Raw genomic sequence first — 27,500 nt, 5'->3', positions numbered from 1 at the left:
GCCAGTGCCCCTGGACTGGCTTGTGCGGGTGGCACATAAAAGACACCATTTCGAGCGTGGCCGTTTTCGTGCGGGTGACACGTAAAAGCACCCACTACACTCTCTGAGTGGTTGGCGTTAGGAAGGGCATCCAGCTGTAGAAACTCTGCCAAATCAGACTGGAGCCTGGTGTTGCCATCCGGTTTCACCAGTCCTCAGTCAAATCGTCCAACCCATGCTAGCATGGAAAGCGGACGTTAAACGATGATGATGATGATGATGATACACACATACACATATATATATATATATATATATATATATATATATATATATATATCTATATATATACACACATACACATATATATATATATATATATATATATATATATATATATATATATATATATATATATATATATATATATATATATATATATATATATATATATATATATATATATACACACACATACACATATATATATATATATATATATATATATATATATATATATATATACACACATACACATATATATATATATAGTACCAGGGTAGATAAAGCAATTAAGAGTATGAAGACTGGGAAAGCCCCCGGCCCATCAGGAATCACTGCAGAGATGCTCAAAATATCTGGCAGTGTTGGCTATAGCCTAGTCACCCGTATTACGAACCAGGTGATACACGAAGGAGTCATACCCTATGACTGGTGTAGCAGCATCATAGTCAACTGCTACAAAGGTAAAGGGGACGCTTTAGATACAAATAATTACAGAGGCATCAAGCTGTTAGATCAGGTTATGAAAGTTACAGAGAGGGTCATAGCCCAACTAATTAGGGAGCGAATCAATTTAGATGAGATGCAGTTTGGGTTCGTGCCAGGTAAAAGCACTACTGATGCCTTATTTCTAGTGAGACAGTTGCAAGAGAAATACCTAGCTAAGGATAAACCTCTGTACCTGGCTTTCGTTGACATGGAGAAAGCCTTTGACAGGGTCCCCCGATCCCTTATCTGGTGGTCAATGAGGAAACTTGGGATAGAAGAATGGTTAGTGAGAGCTGTGCGAGCCATGTACAGAGATGCTGCCAGTAAGGTGAGGGTTGGAAATGAGTACAGCAATGAATTCCGGGTAGAGGTAGGGGTCCACCAAGGTTCCGTCCTCAGCCCCCTATTATTTACCATAGTCCTCCAGGCAATCACAGAGGAGTTCAAGACAGGTTGCCCCTGGGAGCTCCTCTATGCTGATGACCTTGCCCTAATTGCGGAGTCACTATCAGAACTAGAGGAGAAGTTTCAGGTGTGGAAGCAAGGTCTAGAATTGAAGGGCCTTAGAGTCAACCTAGCTAAAACCAAAATCCTAATAAGTAGGAAGGTAGATAAAACACAAACCCCTTCAGGTAGATGGCCCTGCTCAGTATGTAGAAAAGGAGTAGGTAGTAACTCTATAAGATGTACCCGGTGCAAGCTATGGACACATAAGAGGTGCAGCAACATCAAAGGCAGGTTAACTAGCAAGTTAGTTTTTGTTTGTGGCAGATGTTCAGGTGCAATAAAGACTGCAAACAAACAGGAAACAACTTCTATCTCATTCCAGGGTGAAAAACTAGAGGTAGTCGATAGCTTCCGCTATCTGGGCGACCAAGTTAGTAGTGGGGGTGGGTGCGCTGAAAGTGTAGCTGCTCGAATAAGAATAGCCTGGGCAAAGTTTAGAGAGCTCTTACCCCTGCTGGCGACAAAGGGACTCTCACTCAGAGTAAAAGGCAGACTGTATGACGCATGCGTACGAACAACCATGCTACATGGCAGTGAAACATGGGCTGTAACTGCTGAGGACATACGTAAGCTCGCAAGGAATGAAGCCAGTATGCTCCGTTGGATGTGTAATGTCAATGTGAATACCCGTCAGAGTGTAAGTATCTTGAGAGAAAAGCTGAACATTAGAAGCATCAGTTGTGGCGTGCAAGAGAGACGATTGCGCTGGTATGGACATGTGGTGAGAATGGAGGAGGATAGCTGCGTGAAAAAGTGCCACACCCTAACAGTTGAGGGAACCCGTGGAAGAGGTAGGCCCAGGAAGACCTGGGCTGAGGTGGTGAGGCAAGACCTTCGTACATTGGGCCTCACCGAGGCGATGACTACGGACCGAGACCTTTGGAAATGGGCTGTGCGTGAGAAGACCCGGCAAGCCAAGTAAGATCGTTGCCAGTGCCCCTGGACTGGTTCTTGTGCGGGTGGCACATGAGATGCACCATTTTGAGCGTGGCCGTTGCCAGTACCGCCTGACTGGCTCCTGTAGGATTTTCGAGCGAGATCGTTGCCAGTGCCCCTGGACTGGCTTGTGCGGGTGGCACATAAAAGACACCATTTCGAGCGTGGCCGTTTTCGTGCGGGTGACACGTAAAAGCACCCACTACACTCTCTGAGTGGTTGGCGTTAGGAAGGGCATCCAGCTGTAGAAACTCTGCCAAATCAGACTGGAGCCTGGTGTTGCCATCCGGTTTCACCAGTCCTCAGTCAAATCGTCCAACCCATGCTAGCATGGAAAGCGGACGTTAAACGATGATGATGATGATGATGATATATATATATATATATATATATATATATATATATACACATATATATATATATATATATATATATATATATATATATATATATACATGTGTATATATGCATATTTATATGTATCATCATCGTTTAATGTCCGCTTACCATGCTGGCATGGGTTGGATGGTTTGACTGGGGTCAAGGGAGCCAGATGGCTGCACCAGGCTCCAAACTGATCTAGCAGGGTTTCTACAGCAGGATGCCCTTCCTAACGCCAACTACTCTGAGAGTGTAGTGGATGCTTTTATGTGCCACCAGTACAAGGGCTACTCAGGTGGTACTGGCAACAGCCACTCTGAAGTGGTGTTTTCCACATACAACTGGCACAAGTGGCAGTAAGGCGACACTGGTAACAATATGTATGTATATACATATATATATATGTACATATATATGTGTATATATATGTACATGTATATATATATATGTATGTGTATATATATGTACATGTATATATATATATGTATGTGTATATATGTACATGTATATGTTTATATATATGTGTACATGTATATATATATGTATAAATATGCATATATATGTACATGTATATATGCTTATATATATATGTATATATATGTGTGTATTTTTGTATATATGCATGTATATATGTATTTATACATGTATGTATGTATATGTATATATATGTATTTATGTGTATGTGTATATTCACATATATATATGTGTATCTATTTGTGTGTGTGAGTGTGTTTGTACTCTTACCATCACTTGACAACTGACGTTACTGTGTTTCTGTCTCTGCAACTTTGCCATTTGGTAACACACACCAATACAATCAGTGCTAGGCTTAGAAAGAAGAAATCCCAGAGTCGGTTTCTTCAACTACAGTTCGTACTCCAGCATGGCTGAAGTTACATGACTGAAAGAAGTAAAATAATAGAAGGCTATGCGATTTTAGTCCTAAGGAACGTGTGGTATATTTGGTAGTTATTTTAATATTCTTCACTATAACTTTGTCAACTGTCACTACTTAGCTATCTGAACAGTCATTCATTCTTTAACTCTTTGTTGCTTATAGTATTTACTATGTTATGTTTTCTTTTACATCTACTACAAAATGAGAAATATTTAAAGCATCTTTATAAATTTCTTAAATAAAAATTATATGTATTCTAAAACTATTTTGGTAATGTTATTAACTCTCATAATCATCTTTGTATATAGCTTCTGAGAAGTGTTTTGGGAAAAATATTTCTTCACCTGAATCAGAATGTATAAGGAAAGAAAAGTCAAAAAAAACATCCACTGAGAGTAAGCATTTTTTTTGTGTATATCTTTCTTTTTTGTTTTTGTTCTTTTTTCTGTGGTACATAAGTGTTTTGTATTGTAATGTTTTTATATAAGTTAAAAACTTTTTCCACTTTAAAAGCAGCAACTGTGATTAAAGTTTTACCAATTAATCAGTTGTATCTGATTTAATGCTATTGCTAGATGAAAATCAAATTTTATGAAGATTTGCAATTACTGATATATTGAAGTGAGATCCAATAAATGTGCATCAATCTAGTTTGGTGATGATATTTGATACCTGAATATCTTTTTACATTGATGTTTATACCTTGGATAAAAACATATCTGTTAGCAATTGAGTAGACTATTTTTGTATTTTTTTTTAAACAATCATTGTAGAAAATTTCATTTTCAAATTTAAATATTTTTAGAGGTGGATAGTCAACCAATTACCAAGAAAACAAATGAAGCTGCATTAGAAAAGGTAATTATAATTTATGTATCAAAGTTGAGAAAAATTGAAACTTATGAACAAAATGTCTATTAAAATGTTCACTGCTGTTTTGTAGAAAGCCACAAGTGGTGAATATGCGTCGGTTTTTCCAAAGGAACTTGAAGAAAAACTTACAAGAAAAGGTTTGATTCTTTTTTTTTTTTTTGTTTTTTTTTTGGCAAGTGTCTATTTTTATAAAATTTAAACTAAGCACATACAACTTTAACTTTATTTTGTATGTGTCACCTAGAAACAAAGTTAATATTTCATAAAGTATATTGGACTCTGTTAGTGAATAATGAATTTGTCTTTTTGTTGTTGTTGGGAGTATTCTAAATACTGTCTATTTTAATCTTTGACTCAAACATGTTATGCATTATCTGAATTTCATTTTTCACTGTTTCAAGAAAATGACTGTATTATAAGAACTGTTCCCTGAAAATCAAATACTATTTCTATCATAATTATCATTTAATGTCCGCTTTCCATGCTAGCATGTGTTGGACGGTTTGACTGAGGACTGGCAAGCCAGGAAGCTGCACCAGGCTCCAGTCTGATTTGGCAAGGTTTCTACTGCTGGGTGCCCTTCCTAACACCAACCACTCCAAGAGTGTAGTGGGTGCTTTTTACATGCCACTGGCATGGGCCAGTCAGGCAGCACTGGCATCGACCACACTCGAATGGTGCTTTATACATGCCACCAGCATGTTGCTTGATGATTGAAGGGTACTTTTAAACAGGCTGGTTATGCAACACAGGCATTGGCTACGATCTCACTTGGCTTGCCGGGGTTGTCCAAGCACAGCATATCTCCAAAGGTCTTGGCCATTTGTCATTGCCTCTGTGAAGCCCAACATTCAAAGGTCATGCTCCCATGTCTTCCTGGGTCTACCTCTTCCACAGGTTCCCTCCACTGTTAGGGTGGTACACTTTTTCACACAGCTGTCCTCATCCATATGCAACACATGACCATACCAACATAGTCGTCTCTCTTGCACACACCTGATGCTTCTTATGTCCAACTTTTCTCTCACTGATTTATCATGGTCCTTCAAGCTATTACTGAGGTATTTAAGACTAGCAGTCCTTGGGAGCTTCTCTATGCAGATGACCTTGTTCTTATTGCTGAATCCCTACCAAAGTTAAAGAAATTCCAGGTATAGCAGCATTGACTGGAATCAAAGGACCTTAAGAGTTAATTTAGCAACAACCAAAGTAATAAGTAGTAAAACAGACAAATCACAGATCTCTTCAGGAAGATGGCTCTGCTCGATATGTAGAAAGGGTATCAGGAGAAACTATAAGGTGTACCCAGTGCAAGTTATGGACACACAAGAGGTGCAGCAGTATCACTGGAAGACCAACAGAAAAAGTAGTTTTTACATGTCGCAGATGTGCAGGAATGTACAAAAAATAGACTCCCTTAAATGTCAGTGGGGATCCTTAAGAAGTAGTAGATAGTTTCCATTACTTAGGTGACCAAGTTAGTGGTGGGGGAAGTTGTTCCGAAAGCATAGCTGCTAGAGTAAGAATAGGTTGGGTGAAGTTCTGAGATCTACTAACTCTGTTAGTAATGATGGGCCTCTCCCTTAGAGTGAAAGGCAGATTGTATGATGCCTCTGTATGAACAACTATGCTTCATGGCAGTGAGACATAGGCTGTGACTACTGAGGATGTGCAAAGGCTTGAAAGAAATGAAGCCAGTTTGCTCTGCAGGACAGGTAATGTCAGTGTGCATATACGACAGTGTAAATATTTTAAGAAAAAATCTGAGTATACAAGGTATCAGATGTAACATGCTACAGAAAAGATTGTGCTGGTATGGCCATGTAATGTGTATGAATAAAGACAGTTGCATCAAGAGGTGCTTGTCTCTAATTGTAGAGGGAGGGAGATGAAGTGAAGAGAAAGGATCTACAGACGGGATTCACAGAGGGGATGACAGGGAACCAAGACACCTGGTAGTTTGCTGTGCTTGAAAAGATATGTCAAGCTAAGTAAAAGCATGATTGTCCTTGCATACAGGCTTGTCCATCGCATCCCTCTCCAACTGAGCATTCCTAATCTTGTAATTTTCACAATAGAATTCCCTGGGAGACTTTCAGTATAGTACTCACATAAGTTGGATTTTCTCTTGTTTTGATGGGAATTTTTCAGATTTTTTTTTCACCACGCTCTTACAAATGAAAGCTTTTTATGAAAATCCTCCCCCACTTTGGGATTGATTTTGTCCATTTTTTTTGCTCTATGCATTTAAAAACACTGGGAAACTTGTTTTTGAAAATTTATGAATTTTTTCCAACCTCCCTTCCCCACTCAGTGCCAATTTTGGCCAATGTGTTTTTCTGCACTATATATGTAAAAACAATGGGAGGAGCCTTGAAAGAAAAAGTTTGGAAATCATCAATCACCATTATAATCCCCAATTCAATAGTGAAATTTTAAAAGTGATTCTCCCCACTTCCACCCCAATCCTAAAATTTCAGCTATTTTTCCAAATTAATTTTTAATCAGTTTTAAAATACAGTCTGAATCTGAAATTTGTTTCTGTTTATAATTTCAAAAAAAATTTCATACAAAAAGGTGTGATTTCAGGGAGAATGACTACAATTATCAATGATTGCTGCCAAGTAGGAGAAGAACAGCAAAATTTATGTACTTTTATGAAAAGAATACCTTAATTTTACAAACTAAATATCTTGAATCAAAGTGTTGTCTTGTTAGATTCTTGTTTTTCGAAAAAGACATTTCTGTTTCTTTAAACTTCTGCAGTTTTTATTTTTTTGTCTCTTAGTTAACTATGAAAAAGAGAAAATTGAACAAGAATTAGCTAGAATCAAATTACAGTCATGTAAAGATGCGAAACAACACGAAGAAGAGTGTCAAAAACTTCGTATTCAAAATGAAAAGTTGCAAGAGCAAAAAAGAAAGACTGAAGAAAACTTAAATCAGAAGGTTAATCAACTCTCCAATCAAATCAAGAACAACAAGGTGAAATATCAGAAAATTATTGAGGTTAGTTATCATCTACTATAATTCCATTCATATTTAGAATGCTTTATAGGAATATTAGATCGACTCCAGTAGTTCTTAACTGGTACTTTATTGATTGAGGTAGAATGAAAGGCAGTGTTGACTGCAACATTTGAATCTAGTACATAAAGACCATAGGTAAATGTCAGAAACATTTTGTCTGTTCTTATAACTCTACCAAGCAACTACTTTACAGTTCTGGTTAATTTTAATATTTTCTACCAAACAAATTAAGATTAGCCATAAGTCAGTTTGTATATAACTAGCAGTTATAGAAAATCTTTCTTTTTCCTTTTGATTTAGATAATTTGTTACATATTTTTATGTCACTTTTCTGTTATGCCAAACTTTGAAAATTTATATTCATATTCAGTTAAGAATATTTTAATTCACATGTTCATTTATTTAATTTGCTAGCATGGATGTATTTGAGGCAAGCTTTTACAGCTGGATGCTTTTCCTGTTATCAACCTTTGTTTTAGAAGGAAGGGATTTCTTATTTCACAGGGTTTTGAAAATGCAGAATGATTGATCATGGTGTCAACAAGGACTATAAACATTTTTGCACATGAAATATCAACATTCAGTAACACACACACATTTATGTAAGACAAGCTACTTAGTTTTTGTCTACTAAACATACACACACAGCATTTGTCAGCCTGGTTCTATAGTAGAAGATACTTACCCAAAATATTTCACAACTATTCCTGCACTTGTAATTATCTAAGTTTAACGACTTGATGATAGAAGAGTGGATACATTTTAAAATCGATTTGGTTACTATATTACTGATTTCTTTTGATTAAGCTTAAATAAGGCCTCTGATTTATGTATGCATTGTGCCTTTTACAACATTCTGTTCAAATGAAATAAACTACAGTTACATGGCTACTAATGGAAATCAAAAGGAAATTGTAGAAGTAGATGGCTGTGAGCTTAATTCATCTATTATACTTGACCATTCTGCTGTATGTTATTAACAATAGTTAATTTTTAATGAAAAGGACCAAATGGTAAGGTTTAAGTTTAGGTCTGAATGTAGTAATGTCAGTTTTCATTCTTAAAACTCTGTTACTGAAGCATTGTGCTAAAAATATACTATAAAACATTTTCTCTTTTTCCTTCTTAGGAGAATAACATTTTAAAGAGACCCCCTCCCAAACCTGTGTAAGTTACTGTTAACATTTGTACAAAAGTTTTAAATACAACTGTAATTGTTTTACTTGATACTCAAAACATTGGAAAAATGGATATAATTGAAATAAATTGAAAGAAAAATTATTAGCCAGGTATTTGATTATAGTTAGCAGTTCTGAATAAAGCACTAAAGTTTCCACACAATAGATTGAATTGTGAATATTTGCTATTTTTTAATCAAAATTTGTATTTTTAAATGATTTTGAGACTTTTGTTAGATTCAAGATGTCATGGAAACCACAAAATTAGATGTGAAAAATATTCTAATAGCATTTTTAATTTACATATGGATAAACTAAAAGTATTATTCACAAATACTTATGAACAATTGTTTATAAATTTTAGTAGTCCATTTATTTATTGATTGATTTCTTACTTATAAATGTTAACATGGAGAAGATTGCTTTCAGTCTAGATTTACGCTATTGGTTTATTGCTTCATTCAAAGTATTAGTTGTTAAACAATTTTCCTAAAGTAATTTATCTTTTAAATTCACTTTTTTCTTTTTTTTTTTTTTTTGTACATCTCTCTTTGTGATTGAATTTTACTTGATTGTTTTTAGTGTTGATAATTCAGAAGAGAAGAAATTAGAACAAAAAGTTCATATTTTGGAAGAAGAACTTGATAAAAACTCCAGAAGGCTTGAAATTTCTGAGAAATTTAAAGCTAAATCTGAACTGAGAATAAAGGAACTAGAAGCTGAGAAAGTAAGAAATAATACTCAAGCAACATTCAAATTCAACTTTGAAAAATTTGATAATGGTTTTCAGTAATTACCACTGTAAGCATGGATGCATGGATAATATCAAATACTGAGAGGTTTTAAATTTTTTTTTTGTATAACTTAGCTTTGCTATAATGGCAAAACAATGCAGATTAACATCTAAAGCAGAGTAAACTGAGAAAAATTTACCTTACTGGTTATTAAAGCACTCGTTATTGATAGTATCATAAGATAATGATATACACAGATGATGTAGTGTTGACCGAAGTTCAAATCTTGAAGGAAAACAAAACAAACTATGAAATATCATCTTGCAAATTGAAATACTTTTCTAATTATTTCTGCTAAGATCCCTTTAGTTATGTAAAGCTCTTGCAAGGAATTTTATTCTGTACTACTTACTAGCTATCACTCTTGCCAATAAATGCAACCACCAAAAAATTAGTTATCGTCATTTTTTTAATAGTTTGCTTCATTGATATTATTGTGTATAATCATTAGTACTTTAAGCTATTGAAACTATGAACTCTAAACATTTTAGCTAATTACTAAGCAGAATAAATATGCTTTTATCAACTTAGATATATGCTAATTGAATAAACATGCTTTGCAAAATGTAATCATTTGACACAAAAACAAAATGCAATAAGCATAATTGCATTATAGAGTTTCTGATGCTTCAAGCATAAGTGATACTTTTATTTTGCTTTTCCTCTAACTCTTTTTCTCTTTATTTTCTACTAAAAGGCATAGAAACAAGGTTTAGGAAACAAAGGCATACATGATCTAAGCTACAATTTGCCACATTTACAAATGTTCATATATACACAGTATATCAAACAAGGTTGTTTATTTGAAAGTATTTCTGCTTTCCATGATGGTATGGACTGGATGTATCAGTCTGGCTCTTATTTGAAGTTACTACACTCCTAGACAAACTGTCTCACTCACACATTTAATTTTTTATTTGGTTTCTGTCACTGGATGCGTTTTATCATGGTATCAGCACTAGAGATTGTCATATCCCAATAAGACTCAAGGGTTTTCTTGAGCCTATGTTGTCTCATCTTGTTCATCAACCATTTTATAGTGTTGTGGCTTCATTTTGTGGCACTATTACTAGTGAGGTAACTCAGCTTGTGCAGTACTATTTACAGTTTAATCAAGCATAGCTACAAAAGCAATATGCAAACAGGACACTAAAAGTATAAAAATTAAGTGTAGCACATCTACATTATCACTCCAGTAACTCATGTTAGATACAGGGAAATCCTTTCTATAGTAATGAAGATAATATGAGCTGAGTGCATAGCTCAGTGGTTAGGGCATTGTGCTCACAATCATGAGGTAGTGAGATTGATTCCTGGACTGGGCTGTGTGTTCTGTTCTTGAGCAAGACACTATTTCACATTACTCCAGTTCATTCAGCTGTAGATATAAGTTGCAACATCACTGGTACCAAGCTGTATTGGCCTTTGCCCTTCTCTTGGGTAACATCGGTGGTGTGGTGAGGGGAGGCTGGTATGCAAGGGTGACTGCTGATCTTCCATAAACAACCTTATCCAAACTTGTGCCTTGGTGAACTTTCTAGGTGCAATACCATAGTCCTTCATGAACAAAGGGAGTCATTATAAATTGTGTACAAAGTATTTTCTAGTTTGAGATGAACCAAGCAGTTTTAAAACTAACTAAAAATTTGTCTATATCTTAGTGCTATACAATCGCAACAATTTTTAATACTAAAGCTAACTGTTTTCTAAGAATGAGGATAACTATATCTTGCAATAGTAGTGCAAAATGCATTCAAATACTGACCACATATATAGAAAAATAGTCCTCTTTGATTTAATTTAATTTTTGGTAAATGTATTGTTAAATATGTTTCAGTTATCTAATAGGAGGGATGTTTTCACATTGAATGAAACTTTGTTTCATTTATTCAATCATTTGAATGCAGCTTTTTGAAGTACTTAATATAAATGTATATTTTTACCTCCAGATTAAAAATGAATCAAATTCAAAGAGACTGAAAGAACTTCAAATTTCTCATAAAAATTTGCAAAATGATAAATCAAGATTAAGTGTAGAAAATAGCAAACTCAATGATGCTTTAACTCAGGCTGAAAAACAGTGTGCTTCATTCAATATCCAGTTGAAAGACCTGTATAAAGAAATAGAAAATAAGGTAAATAAACTTTTTTTATTTTTGTATTTTTTTTTCTGAATGTTGCTTCTTTAAGCTGACATAAATTCTCTATTTTTAAGAATTCCAAATTTTGAAAGATAATTTTGAAAATTTTCTTAATATATACTCTTTTCAAAAATATTAAACTGATATTTAGGACTGTAAACTTGCATCTTATTTAATCTTCAAATTTCAGAAATGAAACTAATTTCTAATTTTTCTTTTTTCCTAATTAGGATGCTGACAACAGTGAAAAAATTAAAGAAGTTGAAAAAGAACTTTTGGTAATTATATTGCATTTACTGTCATAGTTTCCTGAGAACTTGTAGGGCTAATAGTTTTATTGAGTGCAACATAATGCTAGAAGAATCTAGTTGATATGGACAGAAAAAAACAATTGGAAAAGCTTACCTGAAGGTAATTCACTAGTCGCTTACATGTTGAGAAGTGTGAAATGATTCCTCTTGTGAAAAAATGCCAGCTAAAAGTCATTGAATGATTTATAGGCATGCAATTTATAAAAGTTGGGTAAAAGACATTGAGTAAAGCATGACAGCAAGGTATGGTGTAGGTTTTTCAAGGACAGTTTGTGGAAATGCTGAAATCTTTGTTTTGGCACTACAAAAGTAATTTGTTTAGTTAATCATTAGGCAGAAAGGTATTCCTAATGAAAAACACAGTTGTGGCATTATTCGAAAACTGCTCCAGATGAAACTGGATTGCATAGAGACTATAGCAAAGGATTCAAGTTAATAGATCTAAATGGTAAAGGTAGAAATTTATAAAATTAGCATTGGAGAAAGTTTTGCAAAACAGTGCTTTAGTTTTTATCAAAACATGAAATCACAAACAATATTTCTGGAGAGATAACAGCAGGAATAATTTTTGGCAAACATATGTACAAGGATGCTTGAAGTATGAAATTTTTATTACACCAAAACTGAGTAGAAACTCAGTATAACTTTGCTAATGCAATCAGTCATTACTTGAAAAATAGACTTCATGAAATATAGACTTTATATATTGCAATTAATATTTTTTTAAAATTAAATATTCAATTATTACTCTAGTACAGTTAAAATTTAGTTGGTTTAAAATTAAGAAACTGAAAATTTATAATCATGCGTACTCGTGTATAAACTATCTTACTTATTCACTCAGTCACTTTGAATGAACATATATCGTCTTTTACTTTGTTATTGTCAACTTGTTGCATCATCATTCTTTAAATGCATTGCATCTTCAACTACAATGTTTTCTTGAAATATGTTTCTTATAGTTAGTTAAAATGGAAAATAAACGTTTGCTGGAAACAAATATGCACCTGAATAATCCTCTAACAATTGAGGCATCCCTTGAACGCCAAGATCCAACTGGTGCCCCAAATGGTGACGTTCAAGAGGAAAAATTTACTTGTACCAAAATTTCACTTATTGAACATGAGCGAATGTAAGTGCAAGACTGGATTTTCTTACTAAATGCTTTTTCATTTTTTTTCTTGGTGTGGGTCAAAATTTCTTCTTTGATATAATTGTGTTCTTTCTTTTTCACGCAGGGAGATTTGGCTGCTACTTCTAGCAGTTGATTATAAAGGCTCTTGTTGGTTTATTCTACTTTATAAGCAACATTGAAAGTGACAAATCATTAATACAAAGGGTCTTTTTTTTTTTTTGTTAGTATAAGTGGAAAATTGTCTTTTCACAGTAATAAAAGCAGTTTGGTTCTCTCTATTGCATGCACTTGTTCTTGGCAAATTAATTCAAAAATAAAGTATCCAAGATATTTTGGATAAAAGCCAGGTCCATTGTAATTTTTTTTAGCATTCATTGTTCATTTCCTGCAGATGTAGACAGGTCTGCTATGTCACATTATCATTTATTGCATTCAAGATTTGTCCTCACCATTCTTGCTATATGTTCTTTGGTTCCCTTCTACAAATACCTTCTATCATCAGAACATGATTCTTTTTTCCTCCGTATCCATTATCCATGCATATGACCATACCAGTTTAGTGTCATTTATGCACACTTCAGCTTATACTTTTAATGCTTAGCCTTCAGCCTTTAGCCTTTTTTATGAAAGTTACATAGAACATCCAGTTAATCATAACTTGTCCAACATCTGAATATCTTTGTTATTCAGTGCTCATTTTTCACTAAGTTTGAATTCTATTAATAAATTGGAGCATTGATCTTAGGCATGCTGACTTTAGGCCTTAAGATTGTAAATCAAGTCTGAAATGTTATTTAAGAACTACAAATAAAAATGGTTAAAAGAAATCTTATTGAACACTTGTATGCCAGATTTTTTAATGAACTTTTTTGTTAATTTTAACCTCGCAACATTCTTGTACATTGTTTAATCAGCCCTTACAAATCACTCATTTTCACCTAATTTTTTTAGCACCTCCAAGCTTTTGTGCCTTCCCCATACAGAGTGTTATTTTTTCTCCAAACTTCTATTGTTATGTTTCATCATAGATATAACACCATTGGTTTTATGTACTGGTACTATATCTTAACTAAATTCCTGTTCAATCAATTTAAGGCTTTAAATCTCTCACGGATGCCCTCCAAAAGGGGTATTTTGTATAAAAATTAACTCTTAAGATCTTGTATTGTGCTGTTTCATTAATTATCCTTGTAACAAGAAAAGCCAGTCAAGATTTTGTTACACTGTTCTCATTGGCTACCAGAGTGGACTGAGTGTATATATAATCATGCCATTGGCCCTGGATGTTGTCTCAAATAAAGAGTCACTTATTTGTATTGGTTATTCTTTAAGTACATTTAATAACCTCAGAAGTGTAAGGAAATATTTTCAAAAATTGCTAAATGATTAAAAATTTACTTTTGAACAGTTACTCTACTATAAATGAATATTAGAAAATATGTAAACACTACTAAATATTTTTGTACATGTGTGTGTGTGCAGGGTACAGATGTGTGTGTAATTAGTAACTTGTCTCCATTCATTCTTTTTATTCAAGTTTATTAATTAAAAAAAAAATATAATTACAGTCTTGGAGAAAAGAATTCTGAAATAATGCGGCTAACTTCTGAATTATCTACTCAAGAGACTGAGGCTACAGCCAGAGTAGAAGAGAAAGATAATGAAATTGGAGCCTTAACATGTAAATTAAACAACAATATTAAAGAAGTTGAAGAATTAAAAAAGGAAATTAAAGTCTGGCATGCTAAAAATGATGTGAGTAGGAAATTTTGTTTTATATTCAGAAAAAAAAATATAGATATTAAATTTTATAAGTATAAACATGAGATTAAAACAGGCTTACTGACAAGACTTGTTGGATTACTATATTATTATATTATATATTACCTGCAAGTTTCAAATTAGGTACTTAAACCTATTTGTAACTATCTTTATCTCTACAAGACAACTTATCAGTTACTTAGCATAGTAGATTAGATTAAGTTCCATATAATATATTCTAACATGTAACACAGCCAGGTACTTCATCTCAATTGAAACATTTGAGAAGTAAATCCTTCAATTAAATGCACTGCTAAGAATCTTATGCTAACTGACTATAGTGACATGTCTAATCTTTAAATTCAGTAATACCTCACTTTACGAGGACCTGCTTTACAAGACCCTGGGTTTACAAGATTAATTTTTCAGCTCACTTTTATATATTGAGCCAAATTTTTTCAACCACAAGGTCCAAGTTTTGAACAAAGTGCAGAAGTTTCTGCTACCATAACAAATGCTTCTGCATGTTACCAAGAAATTTATAGAGAGCAAAAGAAAGCTTCTAAGCAAACAACTCTAGACTTGTTTTTTAAAAAAAGCAACCTACAAGTCCAGCTGTGAGTGCTTGTGAATCAGTGATTGTGCCTACAAGCAATGGTGTGCGCAAGTCTAGAGTGAGTGAAAGTGATTCAGAAAAACAATTGTGATAATAATACTTTTTATTATAAATGAGCTTTACATTCTTTTTACTTTACATAGAATATTCTTTACACACTGCTGTTGTTTTATTGCTATTTATTTATGAGTATTATAAGTTTCTGGGAATGAATTACAATTTATAACATTGCTACAATGAGAAATAATTGCTCTGCCTTATGAGTGGCCTCTGGGAACAAATTAACTTGTATATTGAGGCATTACTGTACACTTTTAAGTACCTAATTTGAGAGGTTATTCAATAGACAAGATACTTGGTTCCAGTTCTTTTAGTGAACCTATTGCTCTATCTCAGCCTATTGCTTTGTGTCAGATTGGTGCTATGTTTTATATTCTTTTTACATTGAAAATCTGTGTTAATCCATTCATAAGAAATATTGTTTGAAAAAATATTACTTTATAACTTAATTCATTGTATGTGACTGACTTAACATTCCAGTTGTACTAAATTCTCAAATTACATCAATCTCCTCATTTTCTTATGCCAGTTTCTTTTCTTTTTTTTTTTTTCAAGCTGTTCTGATTTGAACAGGCCTAATGTAGAGTATATTGTCACTAATTTGTCATTTGTTACTTCATCTTTGTGTCTATATCTTCAGCTGTGACCCTAGTTTTTCTCACATGTGAAATCAACATCTTCCTCATGTTCCCTCATTGAGAGGACATAACTTTTCACTAGTACTCAGCTATTCCCTATGTGTCCATACCACCCAGTCAGCTCTCCAGCATGATTTGATTACCTTTAATATTCCACTTTCATCCAGAATAAGATTATACTCCTCACATTTCTCCGCAATTTCTAATTCTTTCACATTCAACGCTCCTACCTCACAATCTTGAAGCATCACTTACTTCAATCTTTTTTCTCTCAAATTCTTTGTTGACAGAAACAACAACTCCCCAACTTCTTTTTACTTCTTTCTTACTCAACCAATTGTTTTTCACTATATTTTTTATCTTTTACTTATTTCAGTCATTAGACTGCAGCCATGCTAGGGCACTGCCTTGAAGAATTTTTAGTCAAATGAATTGACCTCAATACTTATTTTCTTTTTTATTTTGCTGAGCCTAGTACTTATTTTATCGATCGCTTTTGCTAAACTTCTAAATTATGGGGATGTAAACACACCAATACCAGTTGTCAAATGGTGATGGGGGACAGACACAAAGGCACATACACACATATATATGACAGGCTTCTTTCAGTTTCTGTCTACTAAATCCATTCACAAAGCCTTGGTCAGCCTGAGGAAGACCTTACCCAAGGTGTCACACAGTGGGACTGAATCCAGAACTATGTGGTTGGGAAGCAAGCTTTTTTATTTCATTAAATTTGCCATAAAGACGAGCAAGTGCGGGCTGGACAACAAGATAAATGAAATGAATGATGAGCAAAATAATGATATTGATGAGAGAAGCAGACGACGCCCGCCGATCAATGCTTCTTGAGAACATTGTTCTTTTTTTTTTTTTTTAACACAAATGAGGTGTTGTGAACCTCTTACAATAATTACAAATTGAGGTACTGAGCCTCTTATCAATCAAAAAAGTTCAGAAAATATTCAACTTGTGGTGCTAAGCCTCTTAGCAAAATTCAAAATTCCTTACAAAGTTCTCTATGGCCTCTCCCTTAAGAAAGAAGATCACAAATTCCTCATTTATTACACTGGGAGGGTCCACAATTTCCTCCGTTGGTGGCACAATTCCCACCAACAAGGTTTCAGGACATGCCAGCAGTGTACTGCAAACCGCCGGCACTGTCCCATACTTTTTCTTCTTTTTTTTGTCTTTGGTACGGGAGGAGGTGGTTCCTTTGCCTTAACCGAAGGATCATCGCTCCCTCCCGCAGCTTTAGGGTCCTTCGGTGAGCAACCATTGTTGCCCACCTTCTTCCTTTTTTCCCTTTTTTTTCCGGGGAGGTCTCTACCTCCTCGACTACCTCCATCTCTCCCTCCAGAGGAGGAAGTGGGGGCTCTTCCACAACCAACTGTTCCAGGACCCTACTCTGGTCCTGGGGACAGTTCTTTTTGATGTGGCCCGGTTCCAGGCACAGGTGACACTTGTGGGGGGGGGGGCTCCCTCAAGAATCACCGGGTACCTGCAACTGGCCAGTTTTAAAAAATCTGGAAAATCCAGATGCTTGGCTGATTGGGTCCACAAAGTCAAAACAGCTTTTGACCCAACCAATCAGCCGCTGGCAAAATTTTAACATTAAGCAGCTTGGATCCACTGCCACACAGACTCCAGCAGATAGTGTCCTCTATCCACTCGGGTTCTATCCCAGGTGGCAACCCGCTGACCCAACCTCTTGTCAACTTCTTCCCACTATACATGGGAAGAAACAAAATCTCTTTGCCCTCTAAGGGCTAGCTCGCAAATTTGCGAGCCTCCTCATGGATATCAAGTAGCAACCACACCGTTGCATATTTGACCCCACTGGAGATGAATTTAATAGTTGGCAAATATTCTGACAACTCTTTTTCAATTTGAGTCTTTTGGAAGAGGGCAATGATGTTGAGTGACTTTGAGTAAGTCCTTAACACCACCGTCCTCTCTTCAAAGTCTTTCATCCACTGTTTGGGTGGGACAATGTCCCACTCCAACACAGTATTATTTGTCTTCTTTGTCATGTCTTTTTTGAAAAAGTTCACGAAAAACATAAGTTCACAGAGTTAAAAAAAAAAAAATGCAGGAAGGAAGGAAGAAGACAAGAAACAGTTAAAAAAACACAGCAAATTATTCTGGCCATCCTGGTACTCCTGGCCAACTCAGTAATCCTCTTGGTAAGGACACAAAAAATAAGCACAATTATAGGCAGAGGGATACACCCCACCAATACACTTCTCACCGTTAAGTGAGACTTTAAGCACAACCACAGGCAGACAGATGCGTGGAACCCAGTGGTAGTTTCTTGATTGACAAAATAAACAAACACGAGCAACAAACCCCCAGTGAATCCCCAAAAAACAAATGTCTTACCTTGTAGTTGTGCTTCACTTGTTCAATAATTCATGACGTTGGTGTACAGTGACGTGACTCCTAGCAGTGCAAAGAAAACACTGACCAACACATGCGCAGGAAGCAAGCTTCTTACCACACAGCCATGCCTATGCCTATATGGTTAATATATGATGTATGATTGTTATTTTAAACTATTTTATTTCAGGATCTCAGAAAAAAGAACTGGAAAGCAATGGAAGCTGTAGCTGAGTCTGAGAAGTCTACAGAACAGCAAATTGTTGATGCTGTATGTACTGCTGAAGTAAGTTGTATAAATTTTTTTTTATATTGATTATTAGCAGGTTTCAGTGAACATATTCACAAAAGGTCATTTGTTTTACGGGAATAACCTATAGGTAAATGCAAGACCTGTTCAATTTAACTATTTAAAATTTTTGTGGGGTTTTTAAATTTGGAAATGTATTCAGCTTATTCTTTTAAATTCTTATTCAAAATAAATTATGAAAATACTGCTAACAATCCTCATTTTGTTCTTCAGATGCAGGCTGCTGATACTTTTTCACATGACAGAGCACTATTACAGAGTATCTTTCCAAGTATAACTGTTGATAAATCATTGGTAAGATATTGACTTGTAAATAGATTTAGTGAGTAGAAGAAGGATTCAGTTGTTTCATATATTTTGAAAGTTGAAAAATCAAATTCTAGGCTTAGATTGTAATAATGATTGAAAATAAAAATATGGATGTTGCTAAGTTTCCGGGAAGGAGAAATGGATGTAAAAGAAATATTACTTTCCACCGCACACTAAATCTTTATTTGTTTAACTTATCTATTTTCAGAAACATACAATTTGGATGAAAACATTTGAACAGAAAGCCGTTGAATTCTTAAAATCTAAAGTAATTACTAAAATAATTTATTTTCTAAATAATTGTAAAGAAATTTAATATCTAAGCATTCATAATTGCTATGTTAGTAAATCTTTTTACAGTGCAAAGTACTCATTTACATAACACATATTTATAGGCTGATGAACCAGTTTCTGATTTGAAAGAAATGACAAAAAATGTAGAATTATTCGAAAAAAAGCTTGATGTGGCTATGAAGGAATCAACAGAATTAGCTGCCCAATTAAAGACTGAAAAAGATCTTCAAATAAAAATATCTGATAAATTAAAAGAATCAGAAACTAAGGTAATTTTTCTTCTATTTTTCTATACATTTTATATCAACAAATGTCTTAGAGAACTTGTATGTTTGGGCATATACATTAAAACGCTCTTTGTGTATGCTTCTATGCACAGGCACACACTTTTTTGGCAAAATACCCAAGACCTTGATAGTTTTGTGGTGCCACTTACATAATAAGCATATAATAATTCCTGGCAATATTAATTGCTAGGAATTGATATATTTAGTAGAATTGTTAGCAGACCAGACAAATTGTTTAGAGGCGTTTTTTCTAGCCCTTTGTTTTGAGTTCAAATACCACCAATATCAACTTTGCCTTTCATCCTTTTGGAGTTAGGCATCATTCAAGTACTGTGGTTGAGGTAATTGACAATCCACATCCCATTTGTTGACCTTTGCCAAAAACATTTTTCTGCCTTTTCTTTATTTGGAGTTTTTTCTGGAATCCTCCAATTGTGCAGTGAAGTTCATAAGGTGCTTAGGAAAAGTAAATTTTTTTCTTCTGAAATTTTAAGAAGAATATGTACAAAATGTTAATTCTAAGGCCAAAGCTTCAGTCCATTATAACTTTCTTGCCAAGTAGTTGTCGAATTAGTGAAGAGAAAAGATTTTTGCTTCACTAGAAATTGAATTATTAAACTATCTTTAGTTTTCATGTGTAATATATTTGCCAAAAAAGTTAAGCATATTTTATTGATATTTACCTTTTATTTTCAGTTTATAGAATTACAGTCAACTTACGAAATAAAATCATTGGAATTGTCTAATGAATTAGCTATCCAAACGAAGAAATATTCAGATCTTAAAAAAATGTATGAGGCTTTACACTCAAATTTGCAACATAATGAAGTAGAAAATAAAGAGTTAAAAGAGCATGTTAACTCATTGAACATGCGGTTAGCAGAAGCACCTGAAGATAAGATTAAATTAGAAAATAAACTCAAAGAATATCAAAATCTTTTTTTAATCACTGTAAGCTTCTTTCTTTTATTTATTTTTGTGGGGTTGCATATGCTGGGCTCTTGTTCTAAATTTCATATTAATAATGGCGTTCATTGTTAGCATATTTTAGATATGATTAGGGATGCAGATTGTTAGCTCAGTATATTGAGTTCATTATTGAAATTTCTTTTATATTTCTAATGCAATATTATACAATTCAGCTACAAAAGAACAGTGGAAATATTTTCTGTTTTGGTATTTAGATGATTTAACTATTGGTCTTAAATAATTATCTATGAGTAAATCTGAATATTGAATTGAAAAAATATATTAACCCATTCTGCATGGAAGATGGACATTAAATGACAATGGTTTTATAGTGGCTGTTATAAAATGACACAGACTAACTCACAAGCAGTAACGGATATAAACACTTGCAAAAAGTTTTTTTATTCATTGTATATAATCTAGGCATTGTAACTAGGCTGGAGTAATTTTGATGGTTTACTTCCTATATAATGCAACTTAATTATTGACCAAAACTTCTAACTAAATAGATTGCTTGTGTGTAATAATAGTAACATTGATGAGCAATGTTCTATACAGCTTAAGTATGCTGTATCAAGATTGAAGAACTAGTCATTTTAAGAACTACCCCAGTTCTTGAAAGGGATGTTGTATTAGCCTGTTCTAATTAACTGAAACAGAAAGTTGTTGCAATCTGAGAAATTTTGGTGGTTGACGTAAAACAAATGGGTATGTTATGTGGATGAAGACCATTGTTTTATAAAATCTATAATAATAAAGATATTGTAACAGATAAAAATGACAGTTAAAATCAGAAAACAGAGGCACTTGCATCTTATTTCAATCACAAATTACCTCTCTGTTGTAGATTAAAAACTTTTGTAGAAAAGAAAACTGCATTTTTTCAATTTATAATTCAATTTTAATATTGCATTTGTAATTTTAAATAGTGTTAGGTGAGATAGGATGACTGTTATGTCCAAAGATAGTTAGGTCATTTAATTTTCTTGAAATAACAGACTATTTTGTGCTAATCACAATTTATTGGAATAGGTACATTATAAATCTAGTTGCATACCTGACAGACACAGTATAATATGTTAATGCTTCAAAATTCTTTCTTCAAAAATTTTCTTTCTACGTTGGTTATTTTCAGATTTCTTCCATACTGTGAAGAAGCTAAAACCTGATGATAATTATCTTTCTTCTTGATTATCTTTTAAGACACAAAAATACTTTTTGCATTACGATGATTATTTCTTAATTGTTTTTTCAATATTCTTTTAGATACGGAAATATGGAAATTAGTATCCAAGAATAATCATAAATTGTTCCCTTATAGAACTGTTAAACTATTTCATATTTTGTTTCAATTTTTTAAAAAAGCGATTCTGAATTACTTAACATAAAGGATTTTAAATTATTTTGTAGTTTGATTTGAAGTTTTAAAAATGATTTCTCAGGTTAAAAATATTTTTATATATTCAGGATGAAAAATTACAATTGCTCCAAAAAAGTGTTGAGGAAGAAGAGGAAAAATGGAAACATGCTTTAGCAGAGGTTTATATAATGGTCTTTCTCTACCTGTTTTCTTTCAAGAAATAATTTTTCATACTGCTTTATTATATATTATTTCTTACCAATTATATATTATTTCTTACCAGTTAACTAATAATAAAAATGGTACAAATAAATAGGCTCAATTTTTTTTAATTTTTAGGCAGAGAAAGAGATACAAATTCTTAAAGAAAAGCAAACAGTAAGTATCTTTGTCAATTCATTTCTAATATAATTCCTCTTTCACATGTGTGCATACACATTAGATAGATCAGTTTCTAAAACAGTAAGAACATGTAGCATGCCTTTATACTTCATTTTTTTCATTCAAGTAAGAGGTCTGTTATTCCACAGCTTCAAAAGGGTACCATAGAGGTAAGTAGACACTGGAGAGTACCATAAAAGTAGGGAGAAGAGCAGTGTAAATGCTGTGAAAGACAGTAGAGAGGGATGGGAGAAAAACTGAGTGAGTTAAGCAAGGGAAGGAAAGGTCAGTGAGCATTCTAGTGGTTTAAGGGTGGGTAGTGAGGTAAAGGGAAAAGTTTTGGGTAACAAAAGAATGTACTGTGAATAACAAAGAGAAGGGAGTTGTGAACAGGGGATGTAAGATGATGGCGATAAGTGGGCTTGGTGGAAAGTAGTATATATACATGTATATATATTACAGCTGTTTTATTATCTTTTAAGTTGCATTTTTTTCATGAGTGAATAGATCTGTAATGCTGCACATCACTAGTCAATATGGTCCTTTATCATCTTCAGGTGACCCTTTACAGTTTTCTAGCAAATGTTCCTGTTTAATGGGCTCCCCTTACTTTGAGACTTTTTTATGCAGCAGTCATCCTCCATATGCATCACAAGCCCCTACCAGCTCAATCTCCTCTCTTGTACACTGCATCAAATTCTTCTAACATTACACATGCATTGAAGCAAAGCATTCAAAGCCCATATGTCACAAAGCTCGTAGAAGAGTTCAATACAAATGTCATACAATCTGTCTTTCACTCTCTGTTGCAGTAATAATTCCCTGATCTTTTTTCCAACTTTTCTTATCCTGCTTAGTATTCTTTCAGAATAACAATCTTAGAAAGTAAGCTCTGTATGTGACAGAGGTACTGATGGGATTTGTTTTATGAGCACACCAGAAATAGATTCTGTAAACTGCTCAGATAGTTCACTAGAAGTAGTCAATAGAAACAGTGCTCTAGAAATAGTCTATTTCTAGTGTACTCATAATATGCATTACTTTTAGTATCACTGTCACATACAAAGCTTACTTACTACACACACAACTGGCTTAGTACAATTTCTATTTATTAAATTCATCTGCTCAGTATTGGTTAGCTCAATGCTTATATACTCAGTCCACTTAGCTGTAAACAAATACTTTAGATAGGCGTATCATGCATTTACAGTTGATAAATTAAAAAACACCAAATAACTGAATTATTTGTTAATTTTAAGTATTGAACTAAAATTTGTCATGAGTATAACTAGTTAACCTCACTTCTCTATTTATGCAACCATCCTGTTGTTGTAGAAGTAAAATTGACTATGATCTAATGTATATATTTTTCACTTAAAAAGGTGGGATATCAAGTGTGAGATTTAGATGCTATTTGTAGTAGGTTAAATGACTGTATAGAGGCATGCTCATTGGCTCATAGAAGCATAGTAGTAACACATAATGATTTGTTACTTTCCAATAACTTGTTTATATGCCATGTATTCCAGCAAAATTGCAGTGCTTGTAATTTCTTTTAATCATAAATTCATTTTATATTTGTATTTGTAGTCTTTAGAATACTTAAAATCAGAAGTAAGTAAACAACAAGCCTTAATTGAGGAAGAACAAAGGAAGAACAGAGATTTAGCACAAACTGTTGTAAAGCTTAATGGAATTATCAAGACTGGACAAGATGCATTATCTCAAGAGCAGAAACTAGTTGAAAATCTAAAACAAAAATTATCTGTGAGGGTAAGTTACTTTTCATGAATGTTTGCTTCTAAAATCTTCTTCAGCCATGCATTATAAATGTGAAACTTTATATTTCACTAATACCTTACAAACTGTATTGAATAATGTGAACTTCTTTTCTCATTTTTTTAAAACACACAGGAATCAAGTAATTCAACACAGAAAATAGAGCAAGTAAGTTTGTTTACTATATGCTTAGTGCTTGCTTATCTTTATTGCGCTAAGAAACAAATTATCATTAATTTTTTTCCATTGTTTTTGGCTAAATAATTTCATTATGTTAAAACATAAATGCTATTATTCTTAATGCTAACAGTTTGGGGGTTACCTTCAATTTATCAACAATTCAATAACTGGAAGGGTTTCCTTTGGATATTGAATGTAGAGCTGTATACATTGATACAGTTTTTATGGTATAGATTTTATGAAGAAAGGTTGGTTTATATCTTTTATCCTTTACTTGTTTCAATTATTTGACTGCAGCCATACTGGAGCACTACATTGAGGAATTTTTAGTCAAATGAATTAACCCCAGTACTTATTTTTGTTAAGCTGTTACACATAAATACATATATATATATATATATATATATATATATATATATATATATATATACATGCCTATAAGAAGGGATGACCACCAGGTGGTCATCCAATATGCTAGAAAGAGGTCATCAACGACCCAACCACAAAAGAAAAATCATGTTCTCCAGAAAAAATTCAGCAAAAATACACAGAGCTTAGGCGGGCAGGACAAAATGAAAAATATATAAAAATAAAGAATTAATTGTGTACCAGTTTCTCCATTAACTCTTTTACTTAAGTAAAATCATCTGTGGTTCATCAGCACAATCCGTTCTAAAATCAGTATAATTTTCAGAACTCTACACGAATTGTGTACTTAGCTTTAGACGTGCATACAGTTCTACTGATTACATTGGGGATATTTTCAGAATGTTTCAGCTCTGGCACGCTAAATTGAAATTAATATTCAATTTATCACCCTCAGTGTATATATATATATATATATATATATATATATATATATATATATATGGAGGCGCAGTGATTAGGGCAGCGGACTCGCAGTCGGAGGATCGCGGTTTTGATTCCCAGATTGGGCGTTGTGAGTGTTTATTGAGCAAAAACACCTAAGCTCCATGAGGCTCTGGCAGGGTGTGGTGGCGACCCCTGTTGTACTCTTTCGCCCCAACTTTCTCTAACTCTTTCTTCCTGTTTCTTGAGTAATGCTGCGATGGACTGGTGTCCCGTCCAGTGGGGGGAACACATATGCCATGGAAACCGGGCCCATGAGCCTGGCTAGGCTTTGAAAGGGTGATGTTTTTATATATATATATATATATAGGGATTTGTTTAGCATGTATATATATCAGAACAGTATATTTACAAATATATACAAATGAAACCTGTTGCAGTTTTATAATTTTGACATGGTAATTTGGCTAGGAGAAGTATTGTAGCAGCTGACTAATTGTGAAATGGTATTTTGTTGTAGACTAATGACTTCATGAAACATATATATGTTAAACAATAATATTTATTTTAATTATGCTGGTGAGTAATTTTTATAATATCAATGGAAAGAGAGCCAAGATAGTTCAAAACAAGGTTCTAAATTTCTTTGTGACATTAATGGGATTTTTTCTTCTATTTCTATTTAGACAACTATTTGTTAATTTTCTCTAATTTGCTCCCAATTACAGGTTTTATTTTAACTTCTCAATTTTTTTAGTGCATGACGGCCTTCATTTCTTTCATCTTCATTTAACATCCGTTTTCCATGCTGGCACAGATTGGATGGTTTGACTGAGTTCTGGAGAGCCAGTGGCTATACTAGGCTCCAATCTTACCTGGCAATGTTTCTACAGCTGGATGGCCTTCTCAACGCCAACCACTTTGAAAGTGTTACGGGTGCTTTTTATGTGCCACCGGCACAGGAGCCAGTCAGGCAGGCCTGGCATCGATCACGTTCAGATAGTGCTTTTTACATGCCACCAGTATGGGGGTCCACTCGAGGTACTGGCATCAGCCACATTTGAAATGTTGCTTTTTACATGCCACCAGCATGGGAGCCAGTCAGTGGGTACTGGCATCGGCAATGTTTGGATGGTGTTTTTACATGCTATCAGTATGGAAGCCAGTCAGACAGACCTGGCATCGACCACGTTTGGATGGTGTTTTTACATGCTATCAGTATGGAAGCCAGTCAGGCAGACCTGGCATCGACCACATTTGGATGGTGCTTTTTATGTACCACAGGCATGGGAGCCAGTCAGGGGGCACTGGCCACAGCTATAATATTGGTTTTACTTGCCTTAACAGGTCTTCTCAAGCATATCATATCGCCCAATGCATCAGGGGTCCTCTTAACTGGGCCAGACATGCATGGCTGCGATCTCACTTTAGTAGCTGGGTCTTCTCAATCACAGCATATCTCCAAAGGTCTCAGTCTCCTGTCATTACCTCTGTGAGGCCCAATGTTAGGAGATAATTAAATTTTCATAGTCTTCAGATCGGGAAAAGCTTTCTCTATCAAGCTGCGATACTTTTAATTGTATTTTTTGAAAAAAATTCTTTCTGCATGCAAAGGGGGAACAACATTATTAACATTATTTTTTTTTTTTTTTTTTCCTTAAATAAATACAACAATGTAAAATATTTTAAATTTGTATCTGCTTATCTCTCTTCATCAATGAGGATTCTGCAATTGAGAAATAATATTGAACAAATATTAGTCATTTAAAAAACCTTATTCATATAATCTTGCCTTAATACAGCAATACCAATGACACTGGGTTCCTTCCTTAGAGCTTTAAAACACTCCAAATCTAAAAAGGATGTAAGCTACTATATTCCAGTGCAGAATTTAGAATCATAAACAATTTTTCATCTCTCAGCAGCTTTTTAATTGCCATCATATTGTATTGTTTTATTTCTGCACTAGAACGCACCCTTTTCATCCCTTAATTTGTATATAGATATTTCCTGTTCTACACATTTTTTGCTACATCTCTCACATTAAACTTTTTGTTACTATATTTCTAACCAAAATACACCCTTTATGAGTTTCAATTAAATTTTAAAATAATCGCAAATTTAGACTAGTTTCATTGAACAACTGTAACTTTTTACTTATCAACATATTAATGTGATTCTTGGAATACAATTGAACAAAAGGTTCTTAATCAATTCTATTGCATAACTTTTGTCTCAGAGTGACTCTAATTACAGGTAAATACAAGTAAATTCAGCAAAATATAAAAATATTTAAATTTTGTTTGAACATCACCATAGAAAATGAGTCATCAGTTAAATTTTAATTGGGAGATGCAACACAAATTTTAATAGAGAATAATTGTGCACGCCACTAGATTATCAGTTGAATTTAATGTGCATAAGAACAGGTAA

At 33.8% G+C, this 27,500-nt stretch overlaps 1 protein-coding gene across 2 annotated transcripts in view; it reads left to right on the top strand.

Moving 5' to 3' along the window:
• Positions 1 to 24,356, top strand: part of LOC106883551 (uncharacterized) — a 36,271-nt gene extending 11,915 nt beyond the window's left edge. The window contains exons 3-21 of one of the 2 annotated variants that reach the window (XM_089365001.1): positions 3,781 to 3,867; positions 4,278 to 4,330; positions 4,416 to 4,482; positions 7,134 to 7,354; positions 8,505 to 8,542; positions 9,136 to 9,280; positions 11,297 to 11,482; positions 11,719 to 11,766; positions 12,762 to 12,931; positions 14,503 to 14,689; positions 18,579 to 18,674; positions 18,912 to 18,992; positions 19,216 to 19,275; positions 19,403 to 19,570; positions 20,285 to 20,539; positions 22,025 to 22,096; positions 22,257 to 22,295; positions 23,889 to 24,071; positions 24,213 to 24,356. In XM_089365001.1, the coding sequence (XP_089221127.1) occupies positions 3,781 to 3,867; positions 4,278 to 4,330; positions 4,416 to 4,482; positions 7,134 to 7,354; positions 8,505 to 8,542; positions 9,136 to 9,280; positions 11,297 to 11,482; positions 11,719 to 11,766; positions 12,762 to 12,931; positions 14,503 to 14,689; positions 18,579 to 18,674; positions 18,912 to 18,992; positions 19,216 to 19,275; positions 19,403 to 19,570; positions 20,285 to 20,539; positions 22,025 to 22,096; positions 22,257 to 22,295; positions 23,889 to 24,071; positions 24,213 to 24,341 (2,285 nt within the window). In that variant the 3' untranslated portion in view covers positions 24,342 to 24,356. The remainder of the gene's footprint in view (positions 1 to 3,780; positions 3,868 to 4,277; positions 4,331 to 4,415; positions 4,483 to 7,133; positions 7,355 to 8,504; positions 8,543 to 9,135; positions 9,281 to 11,296; positions 11,483 to 11,718; positions 11,767 to 12,761; positions 12,932 to 14,502; positions 14,690 to 18,578; positions 18,675 to 18,911; positions 18,993 to 19,215; positions 19,276 to 19,402; positions 19,571 to 20,284; positions 20,540 to 22,024; positions 22,097 to 22,256; positions 22,296 to 23,888; positions 24,072 to 24,212) is intronic. The other variant, XM_089365002.1, reaches the window with a different exon arrangement.
• Positions 24,357 to 27,500: the final 3,144 nt, after the last annotated feature.

This window comes from Octopus bimaculoides, chromosome Z, assembly GCF_046866305.1.
Source record: "Octopus bimaculoides isolate indiv1 chromosome Z, ASM4686630v1, whole genome shotgun sequence".
NCBI classification, from domain to species: domain Eukaryota; kingdom Metazoa; phylum Mollusca; class Cephalopoda; order Octopoda; family Octopodidae; genus Octopus; species Octopus bimaculoides.
The sequence above is the reverse complement of the archived record's forward strand: the minus strand, read 5'-3'. Positions and strand labels throughout refer to the sequence as shown.